Here is a 19,021-nt window from a genome sequence, read left to right as displayed (position 1 = left end):
TGGTAAGGATGAATAATGAAACTGTGTTTCGTCACTAAGGCTGATATAGAAGTACTTTCCTCCTCAGAAAGCACTAAATCACATTAGTAAAAAATGGACCCCACCTATTACACGCAGATAGACATCGCAGGTGCTTATCAGCAACCTAAAATCCAGAAAATACAATCCAGGTTTTTAGACTGGGAACACTTGTTGCTCAGATGTTTAACAGTTAAGACGAGATCTCACCTCTAGATCAGAGTGGAATTTATAGAATTTCCTGTAATCTGTGTGGGAAATAATACGTAGGTCATTGAGGTGGGGCTGTGGTACCACCCTGTCAGAGCGTGAAAGGCGTTCGTAACTGAAAAAAGAGAGATTCCAGCTTTGCCGATGAGATTCTGAATTAATGTCTTCCTTATGACATTAAATGTTATGTTCTACACAGAAGAGCAAATGGCAGGGAACCAACAGTAATCGAAAATCTTGTTATTAATAAAAAACAGTCAAAGAATCATCACTATCATGTTTCTTCAGTTTACTCTCAGTGCATATTGTTTATTGCTAAAGAATATCAATAATATTCTCTGATATTGTTACCATTCCCAGTGAAAGTGAAGAAGAATTTCAGGACCAGTTGAATGGAATGAACAGTGTAAGCAGTATTGTATTTTATATGGGGAGCAGGCAGATAGTTTGGAGTGATAAGGTGCCAGAACATGAATAACCACAATTCTTAACTAGGATATTAGCACAAAAAATTTTCTTAACCAAAATTATCAAGGCCTTCTCAAAAAGTCGTCCATACAAAATTAAAACAATGTTTTATATGAAAGCGGATCTCAACATTTACTAAATGAACAGAACAACCATTATTCATTTCAGTTGCTAGATAACATTTGCGAAATTTCTAATAAATGAATACCATGGAATAACTACTAGAATTGTTAAAATAACTCTTACTTCAGCACAATTAAGGGAACATAATTCCGTTGAAACTCTATTAACACAGACATTTCGCTGAAATAATTAGATTCACAGGCGTTGATGTCACCATTAAACCATGCAACATGATGATAGTCAGGATAACAAATGACTCAGAAATATAACGGAGAGAGAGAAACACAATTAAAACAATTAAAAAGAGCATTTAAATTGTTAACACGCTACTTTAGACAACTAGTAACATTTAGCTATAGAAACACACAGTAGATGACAATTGTACTTTGTTAAACAACTCAAGGCTTAATATAGCAGATATGCCGGGTGGTTTTAATGTAACTTTCCCTATTTAACACGTTATAACACAGAAACTAATTACCGTATGAGTACCGAACTTGGTAGCATTAATGTCCAGTGTATGGGATGCATAATTTACATTCGTCACAGCGCCACCGTTCAGTTCCAACCATGGCCACCAGATGCCGTGATCACTCATCGTGATTCATAGTATTTCACACCTAACCAATCGAAGTCCACTTGTTGACGTGTCAACAAGAGCTTGAGCAAAAAGAGCAGGGCATTATCGAAACAACGACCGGTTGCACCACAGCTGATTGATGAAGTCGCTGTTGCTAAGGAAGACAACACCAAGCGTAATGCCGACCACGATGGCCGAGCGGTTCTAGGCGCTTCAGTCCGGAACCGCGCGGCTGCTACGGTCGCAGGTTAGAATCCTGCCTCGGGCATGGATGTGCGTGATGCCCTTAGGTTAGTTACGTTTAACTAGTTCTAAGTTCCAGGAGACTGATGGCCTCAGATATTAAGTCCCATAGTGCTTAGAGCCTTTTCTGAACCAAAGCCGTCCAGTGTGAGTGGTCCTTAGTGCGATATGCTTCGGTAGCGTTTCCCCCATGTCCTTGCCATTGACGCTACCAAGTTGGGTACTCGTATGGTAATTAGTTTCCTTGTAATAACGTGTTAAATATGGATAGTTTTACTATAATAACTCGGTACAATGAAAACATTAAAAATGCTAAAGCAGAATATGAATAAAAGGTAACTGCGATTAAGTGGCGCTAATACTACCCATATTTGGCTCTTTCTAAATTACCACAATAACGTAATGATTATTGAAGGTCATCACTTGAGGTAATAAGTTAGGAAGGTCAAACACGGTATTCAACTGATAACAGAGGAAGGCGAGCCGTATATCGGTCAAGTATCATTACTAACAATAACATTCATAAACACACAGATAAGATATTAACCATGACAAGCAGGAAAGATAAGCTGCCAGTGTCGATTTTGGCCCGACATTCGAAGCGACGGCAGCAACAACTTCGACATAATGTGGTTACTGAATAATTTTCCTCTGTGATCGTCCTGAAGTAACAGATTCGTAGCTATCGTTGTCGTGTGCCAGACTTAATCCACTCAAGCTAACTTTGTTCTCAAGGCGCTTCAGCAAGTTAGCAACCAGGCCCAGACTGGAGGGAAGGCACCGAAAGTAGACAGGCGCGAAGAAGAACTTGCTGACTTGGTCACAGCACGGAGTAATCTGTCAGTGTACCACGCCTAGCCCATGACCGCTGATACTGGCACAAAACACTCCAGCCCATGACTCAGACGCCGGTTTAGGCCAATGCGCTTAAGTTGGCGTTACACCGCCTGCCCGTGGGTGTCGCGGAAAATGCAAACAGGTTTTCACCAGTTAACAAAAGACACACTGATACGTAATTAACAATTTCATGTGTTGCTTTCTCACCAATGAACTTTATTACAACTTCTGTATCATGTGATAAGGGTACCGATTATATTTCATTAATGTTTAGTGGAAACTGGAGAGGAATTCCGACTTACGCAAGACACATTTGAAGTATTTTTTTCATACAGACATGTTTCAGCACTTATTGTGCCATCTTCAGTGCGTTTACTGGTTTATTTTCTTTTTCACATGACACTGTCGCATGTTCATGCTAGTAGTTCTAGGTCTGCTTCACAGTCTAGGGTTTGTCAAACTTTTTGATGTTGTGGTGCTCTTTTCTTTGTTTGTGTCTAGGCAACACAGTTATTTCTTTCCCTTTTGTGATTACACGCGTATTTTCTATGATTTATTCCCCGTGCTTTCGTGCCACGCAGTGACGGCGAGAACTTTGTACTTGGGAACAAATTGTAGGAAATACATGTGTTGTCATGTTCTCTCTATATTTCTTTAGTGTAATGTTATTTCTTGATTTCTTTGGAACACCTTGAATGAATGCCTGAACTGAAAATGCATACAAAACTTCAGTTATCGTGTAGCGTGTTGTAACTGTAGGTGGTGTGCTTACTCTGTGTTACTGTTAGCAAAATCTTTATAGGAACTGATTCGGCAATGCAACTCCCAGTGCCAGTAAAGAAATACAGTCACTGCAAAATACATTCAGCCCCTTAGGTACTGAATCCTCTGGCACTGTTCCAAACCCTTAACTTTAGTCCCTGTGCACATAACAAATAAATACAATTGTCTTACCTCCACCAACGGTGGATCGCGATATGTTCATGAAGAAGAATAGAATATACTAGCTACTGGCTCAGCGGAGTACAATGCTGGCCGTAATACTTTGAAATATACGTGAAACTCTTTTGGCTGATAAATGAAAACATTTAAGAAAATTCGATGCCTCTGAAAAACATATGAACTGGACATGGAGGCGGTAGTGATTCGGATGAATCACTAACACTAACTTTTTAAATAGTGAAATTGTATTCGAAGTTAACCTTGGATTTTCAAAACAACTGACAATTGAAATTACTTTACTCAAAGGAATTACACCCTTTTTACTAATTGAGTCACAAGCAATGACATTTATACATCAATTATTATCTAACCTCATTAAACGAGCATAATGGCAAATCATCATATTTTGTATACCTAACTGAGTCAGCAAATCATAGAAACGTTGCAAAAGCGAAATATCTTACTAGCCTATACATCAAATCTGTGTACGTACATTCTGGGGTTACTCAACATAGAACTCACTGTTACCAATTGTCAGCCAACACATTTACGCTAACGTGCTGGCAAAATGAAAGTCATAAAAATTTAACTTCCTTACCTTGCCTGCGAGAAGACTTCTGTTTCCACATTCCTATTTCCAATAATACATGTCCTCATAATTCCTACAGTATAATCTAACACTTCGTGGCTTTACAGAGCACAAGTGCCAACTCCATCCTCTTTCTCTCACAGGCAGCTTCCCACTGCTGTGTGCCAGGCCCTCTCTTACTGCAACACTACAATCTCAGACCAGAAGCAGTATCTTTAGCTCCGCGGGCGCGCACAGTCAGCGATCCATTTTATAGAGCCCATCAGAGACATACATCGTTAGTAATGTAATAGTTTCAATTTAGTTTACATTAGTATCATTACAATAATCGTGTCCCACATATGACTTCACCCCAGAAAACTCGTTTCAGTGTAATGACAAAAGCAGAAGAGCATGTTACCACGACCAAACAAACGAAAAAACACCAGAGTACCAAAAAGTATGACAAGCTGTAGACTGCATAGTAGACGCAAAGCTACTACCATTAACATCCAATTGTTCATGTGAAAAGTAAGATAAACATATAAACGCACTGAAGATAGCACAAAAGTATTGAAGCACGTCTAGATGAAAACAAAACTAGAAATGTGTCTTGTATAACGCGGAATTCCTTTCCAATTTTCTTATCAACCACTTCAACATTCACAAAATGATTAGTTAAGTGGAAGGTAATTCACATGTATTAGTAATTTCTGTTAATTCTAAAGCAGTTATTGAGAGGACTCCCTTTGTTACTTATCCAATCACTATAACTTTGTTTTCTTCCAACACTGCTTGAGATCTTCAGCACATTATCTTTAAATCAACGCGGTTGTCTGTAAAGCTACGAGGCTAATCCGAAAGATAAGGTTAAAAGAAATGTTTGGAGTAAAAAAAAATGAATTTCCTTTAATAATCCTTACATTCATTGTAGAAGAGGTGTTGCATTATTTTTGCACATTTGTTGTGTCTAGACAAGACAGCCTAGACACAATGAGAGGAAGCCGAAAGGCACGCGCATAAACTCACGCAGGCTGGCGTGATGTCTGAAACAGGATACGTAATGAATGCTATAAAGAAAAGTACGTAGCTTCTGGAATACTTAGCTTTAATCCATAATTGTAGAACATCGCTCTTGATGATACATGGTTCATATAATAAATATCAATTGAATACGGCGCCTTGCTAGGTCGTAGCAAAGGTAGCTGAAGGCTATGCTAACTATCGTCTCGGCAAATGAGAGCGTATTTGTCAGTGAACCATTGCTATGAACGTCGGCTGTACCACTGGGGCGAGTGCCAGAACGTCTCTCTAGACCTGCCGTGTGGTGGCGCTCGGTCTGCGATCACTGACAGTGGCGACACGCGTGTCCGACGTATACCAGCGGACCGCGGCCGATTTAAAGGCTACCACCTAGCAAGTGTGGTGTCTGGCGGTGACACCACATATCTCAATACATTTTGTCATCCATGGAACAAGCTTTTTGGCTCCTGTGTCATCGACATTGGCCACGAAGGTGTTTCTTCGGTTTAGAGAACAGATGATAGTGACTAGGTGCGAGATTGTAGCTATGAGATGGGTGGCTCTAAACATCAAAACCAAACGAAGTCAACAACTCTTGTGTTGCATGAGAGGTGTGCTAACGTGCGTTCTCATGAAGGAGACACGTCCCGTTATAGCATCCCGCGTCATTTGTTTTGTAGGACTGCGACGTTTCTTCATGTTCTCTTAGTAATTTGCAGGATTTATTGTTACACCTCTTTCCAAAACATCAACAAGCAGAACCCCTTTTCGGTCCCAAAACACTGACACCATGATTTTCCTCGCTGCTTCCTGAGCTTTGAATTTCTTGGCTGAAGGAGAATGAGTACGGCGCCATTGCATTATTGTCGTTTGCTCCTTGAAGTAGAAAGCCCAAGTTCCATCTGCTCTCACTATAGAGTCGAGAAAAGTCCCGACTTCTGTCTCAAAACGGTCAATAAATTCGCGAGCGACACTGACTGTGTCTATTTTGTGTACTTTCGTAAGCACCTTTTGCACCTATCTTGTACACAGCTTGCGATAATTTAGTCGATCAGTGATGATTTCATTAACAGCAGTTCGTAAATTGTTTGGAAAACCTGCATCCAGGACGTCATTTGTCGAACGGCGATCAGAGAGACGTTCTTCAGTTTTCTGCACTAAATCATAAGTGAAACAGTCTTCTTCTGTCTTCATCGTGAATTTTCGTCCTTACAGAATGGAAATTCCGTACCCATTTCGTCATATGCTGCTTTGACATTACGTCCTCTCCATAAACTGAAAGATTTTCGCCATGAATCTGAGCGGCGTCCACGCCCTTAGCATTTATGTAGCGAATTACAGCGAGCAATTCGCACTTCGCGGGAGCTGGAATGAGAACACTCATTTCCAGCAGTCACCGCAACACTGATCGACTAGCTACTGGTTGTTCGGAATGGTCGTTCCTTCCGCTGGCTACCCGCTACACGGCAGTGGCACCAACGACCCCTACGGACATTATTCCATGCTGAACCTACATGCCACGTAACCTTAGTTGCGTAGAAATTCGATGACACTTAAGTTTGTCTAAGATAGTAACATGCTCTACACAGTCAAACGCATTGGACCGTTCACAGAAAATAAAACCTGTGGTATTTTACTATTCAAAGCTCGTAATATTTGATATGTGAATGTACATACATCATTCTCAGTCGGGCAAACCCGTTCGACTCCAATCTATGGTGTGCCAAGTAAACTGTTTCTGCTTAAATGTGAGACTACTCGTGAGTACAGTACTATTTCTAACAATTTGGAAAAATGAGTAAAAATGGAATTTTACGGTAACTTCAAGTGTTTCTTACCACCTTTATTAAGAACAGGTTAAGCCGCAGAACCCCGACTTCTCTAAATCTAATGAGGCAGAAAAAATGGCGTAGCACCACTGTATTACGCGACAGGTGCGTTTGAGTCGAGTGAATGGCTAACTGGTCGTCGTCGGTCCGCAGATCCCAAACTCGGCGCCGACGGTGGTGTCGGACGCCGGGGGCGGCCGGAAGACGTCGTGGTCGTCGCTGCAGCTGGCGGTGGCGTCGCTGACGTACCCGGAGGCGGTGATGCGCCTCCGCTGCGTCGCCGCCATCTTCAAGGTGTACCGGCGCAGCAGCGAGTCCGTGGAGCTGGTCGACGACGCCCCGCAGATAGCCTCCGTGCTGGGACACAGCCGATCTGGTGAGTCGCACGGTCTGTCTGTGAACCCGAACAACAGAGGCAAAGTTTTATAGGTTGTTCTTTGGTGCAGGGCACCAGTGTTGTCCGATAGCTCATTAGATACTGAAATTCAGTAACATCTTCTCGGTCTTCCAGCAGCATCAGGTGGTTAAAATTTCGCGAGCCTTCGACTGGGCTCTCCTGGGCCATTGTCAAGTGGTAAAACACTGTCGTATTGCCGTGGCCTCGCCATTACATAGCCGCACTGCTGGCTGTGACGTCACTGGTGCTCTCTTACTCCCCCGATATGGTGATGTTTTCGTCCTACGCCCGTCGTGCCAGCTCTAACATCGCGATGGCCATGTCCCAGTGTCGAGCTGCACACCACCGCCCTTCTGCATGGTGTTTACTATTTTTATAGTTTCTTTTATGACGCTTTCTCAAAATCCCTTCCTCCTCATAATGGCAGATGTCGATTTTCTAAAACGTTTTCTGCCACGGATGATTTATTGGAATATCGTAGGCATAAGCACTTCTCGTGTTCTGTCCGGAATTGATCCACAGCGCATAATGTTTCGCCGGCGTAGTAGCAACCACACTGACATGGTATCTTGTACATTCCAGGTGTTCTAAACCGTAGATCGTCCTTCAAAGGCCGCATGAGACGACTTATTTTTGCTGGGAGCCTGAAGACTAATGAAACGTTGTGTATCTTCAGGAACCGGATAATCTTTCCTCACACAGTGCCACAGAAAATTGAAAGCACAAGTTTCTTGCTCTATTCTTAGGTAAGGTGTTTCTCCTACTCTCTCACCAGAAATACCCTGTGAAACCCGGCGGTGACTGAAGCCGTTTTCCCTGAACACTTTTCGGAGGTGGCTTAGGGCTAGAGGGAGATTTTCAGCGTCTGAGACGACTTTAGCACGGTGGACGAGGATGTGGATAGTGACGGTGAGAGAGTGGAGATACGGATCCGATGCCCATTGGTTTTTCGGCGAACAAAGATGTCTAAGAAGGGCAATGTACCATCTGTCTACTTCCATCGCAAGCCTAATGTGGCCGTGACCGCCGTTCAGGTGTTCTAAGAATTCTCTCAATATTTCACGTTCATGGAGCCAGATGATAAAAGAGACGTCGACGCAAGGATAATAGTAAATTGGCTCAGCTGCAGCCGTGTCCAAAGTATTATCTTTAAATTTCTTCATACAAATGCTGGCTACTTATGGAGTTAACGGATTTCACATCAGCACGCTGTCCAACTGGTCGAAATAGTAGTCGCCACATAGAAAGTACCACGATCTCAGCGTGCCTTTATTCAATCCCACACCTGTACTTCTCACTTGAGACCTTGATTTCATACAAACTATGTTTGGTTTTAGATTCTTATCCCCTTTTTCTTTTTACTGCTACTCTACTGTTATTAAATGAAAATACAAGTGCTTGTTCTTGAAACTGTTCCCTTGCAACAGGAAGAGCTATGAACTGGAACAGAAAAAAGTTTCCTGGCTTTCCTTAGGCGTGGTTGATCTTCCACATTTCGCTACGTTATGGCCTAGAGGCACCAAACGTATTTTTCGTAGTTACCCTTGACTATTCGCCACGAAAGTTCAGTAATTAAATATTCAGGAAGGATTACGCCGTGAAGATTAATTAATGCTAGCAGCACACAGTAATTCTGATTTAAATAAAAGTTCATTATTATCTTTTTAACACTGAATTGCCGGAGGACTGTGCGAGAGTTTAAGATAAAAAAAAATCCAGAGTAGCATCTCACGTTAACCAACGCGTAGATCCCGATAAAATCTCCGAAAAGTTCATTCAGCGTATATTTTAAAATTAAAGTTCTACAATCAGTAACAAATTAAAACCACAGGTTCAGATCACTCGCAAATAATCGCGGAGGGTTTTTAAATTTATGTCTTATTTACCTAGTGTCAACTAGGTTCACATGCTGGCTCAACTCCCTGAACTTTTTCTAAGTTTTCACTAGCAAATGCCCGCGATAAAACAAGTCTCAAAGTTAACACATGTAAATAACACATCTAAATGTTTCGTATACTACCTAATTAGGACCAAATCGCTGCACATTCGAACTTTTTCAGTTCATCCAGACGAACGATCACCTAATATTGCTCCATGATCAAATAACAAGATCAAAATGGCCGCTGGCTACTTAAAGGCTCGCAATGCCTCTAGCCTAGCAACACCCCTTGCGCATTCCAGTTCATATTCACAAGCTATTAATTTTACGCTATACAAATGCGTGATACATCATTTAGCATGTAAATTTACTCAGCTTTACACTCACTTCCCTGGTTTTCTGTTAAGTTAATCAGTTTGTTCAATAACTGGTAACTTGTTAGTGTAAACGCTACTTCAAGCTGTCCAGTTGAAAATAAAGAAATAAAACTGAAAATATCAGAATCCATGTCTAGTTAACTATCCTGCCGCTACTTACACAGTTTTATTAATTTGTATGGTGAAAACGCGTATTGTATGTACAGAATGCAAAATTGTGGCTATAACTTAAAATACAAAATGTTTACAGAAGGGTACTGTTATTTCCTGGTAAAGCTCTATGAGCCCTATCACTGGAGACTTAGTTAATGGAAGTTGAACAAGCCATTGTGGAGAAATTTATTTTACGGTCGTGGTTTAATTAATCGTAGATGCTTTTTCACACACGCATTCGTCCTATTTTTCTGTTTGTAACTGTATTACTGGCCTTTCTGTAGCTATTCTCTATCAGTGTTTATTGAATTCAGGTTTATTCAGTGCCTTCCACGTCACTCGGTCCAGTCCTGGCTGGTAGCCCCTCCATTCTTTTCACTAACGGCTGCCGCCCGCGGGTTTTCGAAGAGCACTCGCCAGAGCATTCTTTCATAGATACAATGTGCTTTTGCGGTGGTGAATATGAGTATGTAAGCACCTCTGCACCACCGTACATACCCATAGTGTCTACGACACAACGAAAAGTGCTTTTGTTCGTGAGCGAATTCTGCCGACACGGAGGCACGTGGCAAGAACTTTAGGACACTTTCTATCAACTAAGTAGCATAATGCATCCAGACGACTGGGACAAGATCGACTATATCACCCAAAGGAGCATGCAGGACGAACTTTGGCGCTGCACGATGCCGAAAGCAGCATTCCAAGGCGATTTCCGACGTGTCAATCACTGTGGTCAACCTCGCTGAACAACAGTTGACCAAAGAGGAACAGTCTGTCCTTGGTAAAGGAGGGAATTTCGCTATCATACCAGAACTATACCTATGGCGGACATCTTTACTAATAACGAAGTGGCCTTCCCTTGTGAAAGAGCTGAGGAAAGAGGCACTGAACCAGCCCGGATAGTGCACCGAACAAAACCGCCACCTTACAACCTGAAGTAAGAAGAGGTACAAGTCATCAAGAGTCTTAACCCTGACTTGAGTATATTGATACGGCGTGCCGATAAAGGAAATGTGACCGTCGTAATAAGTACCAAACATATAGAGCAGAAGATCCAGATCCTGTTAGATCCGACAACGTGCCGAAAACTAATCGCAGATCCGATGCAGAGGATCAGAGGCAATACGAATCGATAGCCAAGGCGTCTTCCATCTCGGCTCACATATATAGCAACCTGTGCAACACAGAAGCCCTACCACCTCGGCTGTATAGATTACCAAAGATCGATGAGAATAATGCCCCATTAAGACCGATTGTTAGCGCTCATCTCTCACCGACGTATAAGCTGGCATAATGCTTCGCCTCTCTGCTCCAGCTGCACGTGGGGAAGACTGACACGTACATCAAGGACTCATCACATTTCATTGAGAAGCTGAATGCACTAAAACTATTACCCAACGACATCCTGGTCACTTTCTACATCTAAATTAACATTTATACACCGCAAACCACCCAACGGTGTGTGGCGGAAGGCACTTTACGTGCCACTGTCATTACCTCTCTTTCCTGTTCCAGTCACGTGTGGTTCGCGGAAAGAACGACTGCCGGAAAGCCTCCGTGCGCGCTCGAATCTCTCTAATTTTACATTCGTGATCTCCTCGGGAGGCATAAGTAGGGGGAAACAATATATTCGATACCTCATCCAGAAACGCACCCTCTCGAAAACTGGGCAGCAAGCTACACCGCGATGCAGAGCTCCTCTCTTGCAAAGTCCGCCACTTGAGTTTGCTAAACATCTCCGTAACGCTATCACGCTTACCAAATAACCCTGTGACGAAACGCGCCGCTCTTCTTTTGATATTCGCTATCTCCTCTGTCAACCCGACCTTGTACGGATCCCATACTGATGAGCATTTCTCAAGTATAGATCGAACGAGTGTTTTGTAAGCCACCTCCTATGTTTATGGATTACATTTTCCAAGGACACTCCCAATGAATCTCAACCTGGCACCCTCCCTACCAAGAATTAATTTTATATAATCATTTCCCTTCAAATCGTCCCGTACGCAAACTTCCAGATATTTTACAGAAGTAACTGCTAGCAGTGTGTGTTTCGCTATCATATAATTATACAATAAAGGATCCTTCTTTCTTTGTATTCGCAATACATTACATTTGTATATGTTAAGGGTCAGTTGCGACTCCCTGCACCAAGTGCCTATCCGCTGCAGATGTTCCTGCATTTCGCTGCAATTTTCTAATGCTGCAACTTCTCTGTATACTACAGCATCATCCGCGAAAAGCCGCATGGAACTTCCGACACTATCTGCTAGGTCATTAATATATATTGTGAAAAGCAATGGTCCCATAACACTCCCCTGCGGCACGCCAGAGGTTACTTTAACGTCTGTAGGGGTCTCTCCATTGAGAACAACACGATGTGTTCTGTTTGCTAAAAACTCTTCAATCCAGCCACACAGCTGGTCTGATATTCCGTAGGTTCTTACTTTGTTTGTCAGGCGTCTGTGCGGAACTGTAACGAACGCCTTCCGGAAGTCAAGGAAAATGGCATCATGTTGTTTGTTTAATAATGTGCCATTCAGTGACTCTCTGGAGCAAATCGATTCCATTTTCCCGCAAAACCTCATCATGCTCTCTCATCCAAGTCTCACCATCAGCTACTTAACGTGTAATGGAAACTTCTACGAACAACTTTAAGGCGTCGCCATGGGTGGTCCTCTTAGTCCGGTGGTGACCATCTCCCTCACAGTCACTTGACTTGGTACCTCGTAAACCTGAGGTGCGGTACAGGTACACTGATGATACCTTCGTTGTGTGGAGCCGTGGTAAGGAACAGATCTGTTACTTCCTAAGACACTTGAACAGCCTCCATGCCAACATAAAACAAAAAATGTAGAAACGGACAAACTGCTACCCTTTCTAGAAGTGCTGGTCACAAGAGATGGTGAGAACCAGGGACACAGCCTGTATTGAAAACCGACACACAAGGACCGATAACTGCACAAACTGTCAAATCACCACCCAAGCCAGAAAATAGGCATTATTAAGACGTTTGTAGCGCGAGAAAGACAAATATGTGAGCCGCAGCACCAGAGATGCGACATGCAACACTTGGAAAGCGTTCTGAGGAGCAATGGATATTGTCAAGAGTTGTATCAGAAGCATAACAGAGTGAAATACTCGGTGAAGTGACACATCGGAAAAATAAATGTCATGTGTGGTCTTTGTGCTATACATTCCTCGGGTGACGGACAGAATCCGCCGTATATCGTGTAATCACCGCGTGAAGACTATTTTTAAAACGAAAATGAAGATCAAAGAATGTCTCAAATCGGCAAAGGGGAAAAGGGACCCACTTTCAACGTCGACAGTATAACGCATGCCATGCACATGTGTGAAAGTTTATGTTGGAATAACGGGACGACCAACCGATACGGAGGATCATAGAACATAAGCGACATTGGAGGTTGGGGCAGGTGGAGAAATTGGCCGTGGCAAGCACGCGCTGTGTGAGGCCGACCACATACTAGAATTCGCCGATACGGAAGTTCAGGCTGCAGGGAAGAGCTGTCACACCGCCTTTTTCATAGAAGCTATAGAAATACCCAAACATGAGAACAAATTCAACAAGAAAGACGTAAGCCTCAAGGCGAACGGATCCTGGATTCCCGTGCAGCGGCGAACGACCATTGCAGCTAACAAGAGGAGAACGGCAGCAAAAATGACCAAGGAAAAGACCTCGGACGTTGGCTCGTTAGGTACATATAAACTGCTGCCCGGAGTTCGACTCCAGTCCACCTGCAGCGATGGAGGATAAAGCTATTACAGTACCAGCCACTCGTGCTGGCGAAACGTCAGAAAAATCATCCATCAAATGTCGGCCGAAAGAAAAGGACGATGGAATTATCCGAATGGAACGGAAGTCAATAGATGGAGTGTTCATGTACAGACAAATAACTCATTACAATCGATAATTTATTCTAGAGAAAGACCTTCACAAATTCAGCAAGTCAATAAGGCGTTTGTCCAACTCTGGCACTTATGGAGTTACTGGGATTAGCACTGGTTGATAGATTTTCTGGATGTCCTCCTGGGGGGGGGGGGGATATAGCGTTAAATTCTGTCCAATTGGCATGTTATACCAATAGAATCCCGAGCTGGTTGGAGAGCACTGTTCACAATGCTCCAAATGTTCACAGTTTGGGACAGATTCGGTGACATAGCTGGTCAAGGCAGGGTCTTGCAAGCACAAAAACGAGCAGTAGAAACTCTCGCCGTGTGCAGGCGGGCATTATCTTGGTGAAATGAAAGTCCAGGGTAGCTTTCCATTAAGGGAAACACCTATATAAGCGGACCTCCATGCCAGATCCGGCAGTCAGTCGTTATTACTCATAACGGCCAAGGCAGAGACATTCGTCGAAATCTGGAACGTTTTACTCAAAATGACGCGGCTTGTAAACCAAAGAGGAGTGGCAACGAAAAGGAATCTTTCGAATATCTACCATTAAAATTTCTAAATCGAGATGAACATTTTGACCCCATGAATGCTAGGAAAATGAAAGACGGCTATCCCCTGAGGGTGTTGCTCCGTAACTTGGCAACATATTCCCAAACTAACAAGATTTACGATTTTATAGAAGTGACATATGTTCTGAAAGCGACATATGTTCTGAATGTAGACATGGAAATTTTGTCATTTGAGTGGCCTAGGAAGAGTATTATTTCTGTGTAAATCGGAGTAATTTCTCGAAACAGGTCATCATCACTCCTGTCTCTTAATGAAACTTGTTACTGACTGCTGCAAAGTTCGAACTTTTGCTCTCTCGAGATCTAACGCTCTGTGTCACATCTCTGAGTGTCGGTGTTAGCTGCTCTCATACTCAGTTTGAAACACTTCCAAGACATTGTAGATAAAATAATTTTGGTTACTAGTACGGATCATTGTAAACTATTGAAACAGCTCAATTGGCGACTTGCTGGGGTCCCATTCAGTAATCTCCCTGATGGAGACAATAGCAATTCGGTCGAAATATCGGAAATTTAGTTGTTTTAATAGTTATGATGAGGCAGCCCAATACCCAACATTATTTTATTCGAAAAGACACTGACGGTGAAAGGCCTAGGAACTTCCAAAAAATGTTCTAAACTGTTAAGACTTCCACAAAAAATTGGGTTTACAGTTACTGAAATAATAAACATTATGGCTGGCGTTCTCATCACAAAGCTAAAATACCGGCCGGGGTACAAATTTCAGATCAACGAAGAGTAACGAATGCTTCCGAAATAAACGCCTGTAGGGAAAATTTCTCACGTGTATTACTAACAGATCCCAGTGCAGTATTTATAGGAACAGCAGGAGATGACTGGCGAGCTGCACTTTAACACCTGTAACAACGGAACAGTGTGACTAGAGACAGAAACACGGCAGGTACCGTGCACCTCTGCTTCCCGGTGGTGATGCATTATAAAATACTTCTTCAAAACTATAAAATATTATTGCTTCCTTTACTATCTTCAATACTATGCAGGTGGTCTTTCGAGTGGTTTGATGATGCCCTCTACTAAATCCTATCTTACGCTAATCTCCCCATTCCTAATTGACTACTACACTCACTATTCTCTATAATAAAAGTCTGCAAACAAGAAGTCTAGGATCACATGTAAGTTGCAAAAATTTAAGATTTATTAATAAGGTGACACGTTTCGATCGTGGTACCATCATCATCAGACCATTAAAACTTCTTGATTACGACTGGAAAGGCTGGTGATGAGAAGCCCGCTATGTAGCGACGATAAACACTGATGAAACAACGGTGATATGTATATGGTTCTTAACGGAAATAGCATACGACTTACTCTGCCTTTAGTTGTCTGAATCTGCAAGACAATAAAGCGGAGACTCGGGCCAGAAACACCGTCAAAATTTTAAGAGGTGACCATGTAATTCGTCTGAAATAATTACAGCAAATCAGGGAAAATCTAACACATAGTGGCACCAAATCATTTGAAGACGACTAGTTCGAAGTCGTAAACATAAAGTCACCGTCCTCTGCCAGCGATTACCAAGATATACAACAGTCTGCTGACGCATTAGGTTGTAGAGAAACCAGATAATGATCCAGATCTGATATTACGCCCACCTCTACTGGAAAACGGCGAACCATCACAGAAATGAGTGACTGTTCTTGTGATGAGACTATCGACGACTGTTGGTTGTGTTGCAGGTGCCGGCCGCGCGTACCCCGCGATGGTGTTCGCGGCGCTGGTGCTGTCTGCGACCAGCAGGTAGCAGTGACGTCACTGAACAGAAGACTGTCGACGGCCGTCGTCTCCTTCAGTATGGTGGCGAACCCGCTGCCCGCGTTGTGTGCGAGCTCATGCTACAACTGTGTTTTAGAAGGACCTCCTATTTACATTGCAGCAGACGTAACAGTTTACCGTGTTCGCTACGTACCAGCTGCACTGACTTTGTCAGTGACAAGACGTTTCGCAGGTCTTTCGTATTTTTGATATATACATGTTGTCAGACGTTTATCTTTCGTACGACTGCTTTGTACGTAGCGTTGCAGTATTATTGACGAGTTTTCGTTTGAGGAAATTAAACTGTAATTCAAAATGTCAATCACATTTCAAACTATTTAATGTTACTGACTATCCTCTGTAAATAACTGTAAATGTAATTGTAGTCTTTGTTGTTTATACTGTTGTGCAACAGAATACATATCGAATGTTCTCAGAACCTGAGTAAAGAATACGTGTATACAGCTGTGTTATAACATAGACATCAGCTTCCTCTTTAATACGTGACGTCTTAAAATCGTTATATTTATTTTAAAATATGTAGATAAATCTAATGGTAGTGAAACTACATCCGTTCATATAAACAAAAGCTTTGCCATCAGTGTTGCGTTCTTGCGAACAATGAAGCAAAATATTACCTCTCTACGTACAAAGCAGTCCCAACAGTCAATCAGTATTCCAATTGTGAAACGCAGCTATACAGTTATCATTTAAGCAGGATATGTGTGAGTGGTAATTGACCATGACAATTGTTCGTACTTAGTTTATTTAATTAGTTTGGTATGTTCAGCTGGTTGTGTCTTCTTCTGCAGTGGTGAAATGTTTTCCTCTTTCGATCCATAGTAAATACTATCATCCCTTAAACTGGTACTATTCGCATAAACGGTAGTTAAATATTGTCACATCACAATATATAGTCTCGTTATTTCCTGAAAATCCTGCTCTGATCAGTTTTTTTATAGGATATGACAATTTGAAATCAATTCGAGGGATTATTTGTTGCCGAGAGCACAAATTAAATTCATAACAGAAGAGCACTCTCCGAAGGAAAACATTCGTATAGTTAACTGTATATTATCAAGGGAACTAAGTTGGTATCCTAGGTTCACTGTAACATTCAAACATCCTTTCTTGATTCTGTGCACGTCAGTACGGACAGCTTTTAATGTACTTTAGCGTCCTTACAGTCTATCTCGAGAATTATTTGCAAGATAATATGATGTGTAAACTGCGATACGGTCTTTTAAGACGTCGTTAAAAGGCCAAGAAAACTATTTTTTCTTGTGTAAAATACGTTTTTGGGCCGCAACACTTCAAAGCTAGAAGTATCTGACATTAATTATACATCAGTTCCATCATTCTAGGTACCGGTATATTCCTTTACATTAGATGTACATCGTTTCCCATTTTAACTAAATATACAGTTGGACGTTGCACAGCCGGCCGCGGTGGTCTCGCGGTTCTAGGCGCGCAGTCCGGAACCGTGCGACTGCTACGGTCGCAGGTTCGAATCCTGCCTCGGGCATGGATGTGTGTGATGTCCTTAGGTTAGTTAGGTTTAAGTAGTTCTAAGTTCTAGGGGACTGATAACCACAGCAGTTGAGTCCCATAGCGCTCAGAACCATTTGAACCATTTTTTTGGACGTTGCACACATAGCATACATCACAGATACTGAGTTGGTGACTATCAGCAATTTCAAAAGTGTCGCAACTCGCGTGTGTTTGAAGCAAATAAAATGTCTCAGCTAACGCCTTCACACATCTTAAAGTGTGACAAAGAGAAATGCAGTACCAACTTCTGTGCAGTTTCTGAGCTGTAAGAGTAGACAATCTTAACACTGAGAGAAGAAAAAAAATTAAATGACTAAATATGAAAGAGATCGGCGTGAAATGACTTTACTGTCTACTGAATTCTCTCTCACTGTGTCGTAAATTCCAAAGGAGTTTAAACCACTCCAGAATCCTGAAAAAGATTATTTTTACGTAATATAAAGTTATACGAAATTAAAAGATTCCATGGCATAGCCTACCATTGCTCTGTTATCAATATATCATCTGGAATTTTTTTACTCAATTTTCATTGTGGTCTGTCGTCCCGTACATGACATTTCACAATATCTTTCGCTATAGAAACATACCCTTAGTTAACTGAGCAGTGATTTTCAACCCGAGTACAGAGATGGAAACTAACGTAATTCTTGTGTTTGCTGGTAAGTCATGCCCGCATGCCCCTCTCATCACTGTTCGAACCACAACCAGCTGGCCGAAGCGCGAAATAAACTGGGAACAAATTTGCTTTTGTAAATCTGCTACCCCCTTGTCCTTAATTTTTGTATCTCTTATATGGACGTCTGTAAATACTTTTCATGTGTTGAGATTTTGAAATAAAGTGTTATGTATGAAAACTCTAACTGCCTTGAAACAGTCACTGAATTCTCAGGATATACGCTGAGTGGTTCGTACATAAACCAACACCTTTTTAGTGAAAATCGTGCAACTGTAGGTCACATGGGAGGCGTATTGTGCAGCACGAAACAGATATAAGAAATGCCGAGGCCATATAGGGATTATTAGTGGTGAAAATTCGACTAGGAAATGTTGAGTTCTGTCAATTTAAACAACTAAACGCTGAGACTATTTAGTCGTTGACGACGACACTGGCTTTAAGAGAAAGCCTTGTCGGACATTTGTTCGGTTTCTTCATTGGTATCTTTCAAAAGTTAACAAGTGGGGCATGACGTGTGATGCCCAGGAACCGTCGGACATGGAAGGGTAAGGCCTAACTCCCATCCTTGCCCACCTCTCGTGAGTCTGTAAACCTGAAGAGGATATTAAATATTCCATAACGAAATACACTTTACAGTACGCCGTTTGCAGATGAAGTTCAATAACAGAAGACCTGAAGAGAGGAGCAGATGATTCAGGTTAGTCTACAATTCCTGTTCCATGTGTGGATAAAAATCATACGTCAAGATCGCAAATTTTCTATATTTGTTACCAGTTTCGGCTCACTGATGAGCCACCCGCAGCTCTAAAATACCGAAAATGGCAAATAAAAAGTAAACGGTAGTAAATACATTCATTATTTGAATTTCTGTTACAGAATACACATC

The 19,021-nt window shown here is 42.0% G+C and overlaps 1 protein-coding gene across 2 annotated transcripts in view; it reads left to right on the top strand.

Moving 5' to 3' along the window:
* The window catches only part of LOC126262718 (uncharacterized), an 860,056-nt gene extending 841,805 nt beyond the window's left edge, over nt 1-18,251 (top strand). For both annotated transcript variants that reach the window (XM_049959507.1, XM_049959506.1), the window contains exons 5-6: nt 6,995-7,217; nt 15,833-18,251. In XM_049959507.1, coding sequence (XP_049815464.1) covers nt 6,995-7,217; nt 15,833-15,897 — 288 coding nt within the window. In that variant the 3' untranslated portion in view covers nt 15,898-18,251. The remainder of the gene's footprint in view (nt 1-6,994; nt 7,218-15,832) is intronic.
* Nucleotides 18,252-19,021: the final 770 nt, after the last annotated feature.

Source organism: Schistocerca nitens, chromosome 6 (genome assembly GCF_023898315.1).
Source record: "Schistocerca nitens isolate TAMUIC-IGC-003100 chromosome 6, iqSchNite1.1, whole genome shotgun sequence".
In the NCBI taxonomy this organism is placed as follows: Eukaryota; Metazoa; Arthropoda; class Insecta; order Orthoptera; family Acrididae; genus Schistocerca; species Schistocerca nitens.
Note: the sequence above shows the minus strand (reverse complement) of the source record. Positions and strands in the feature narration are given on the sequence as shown.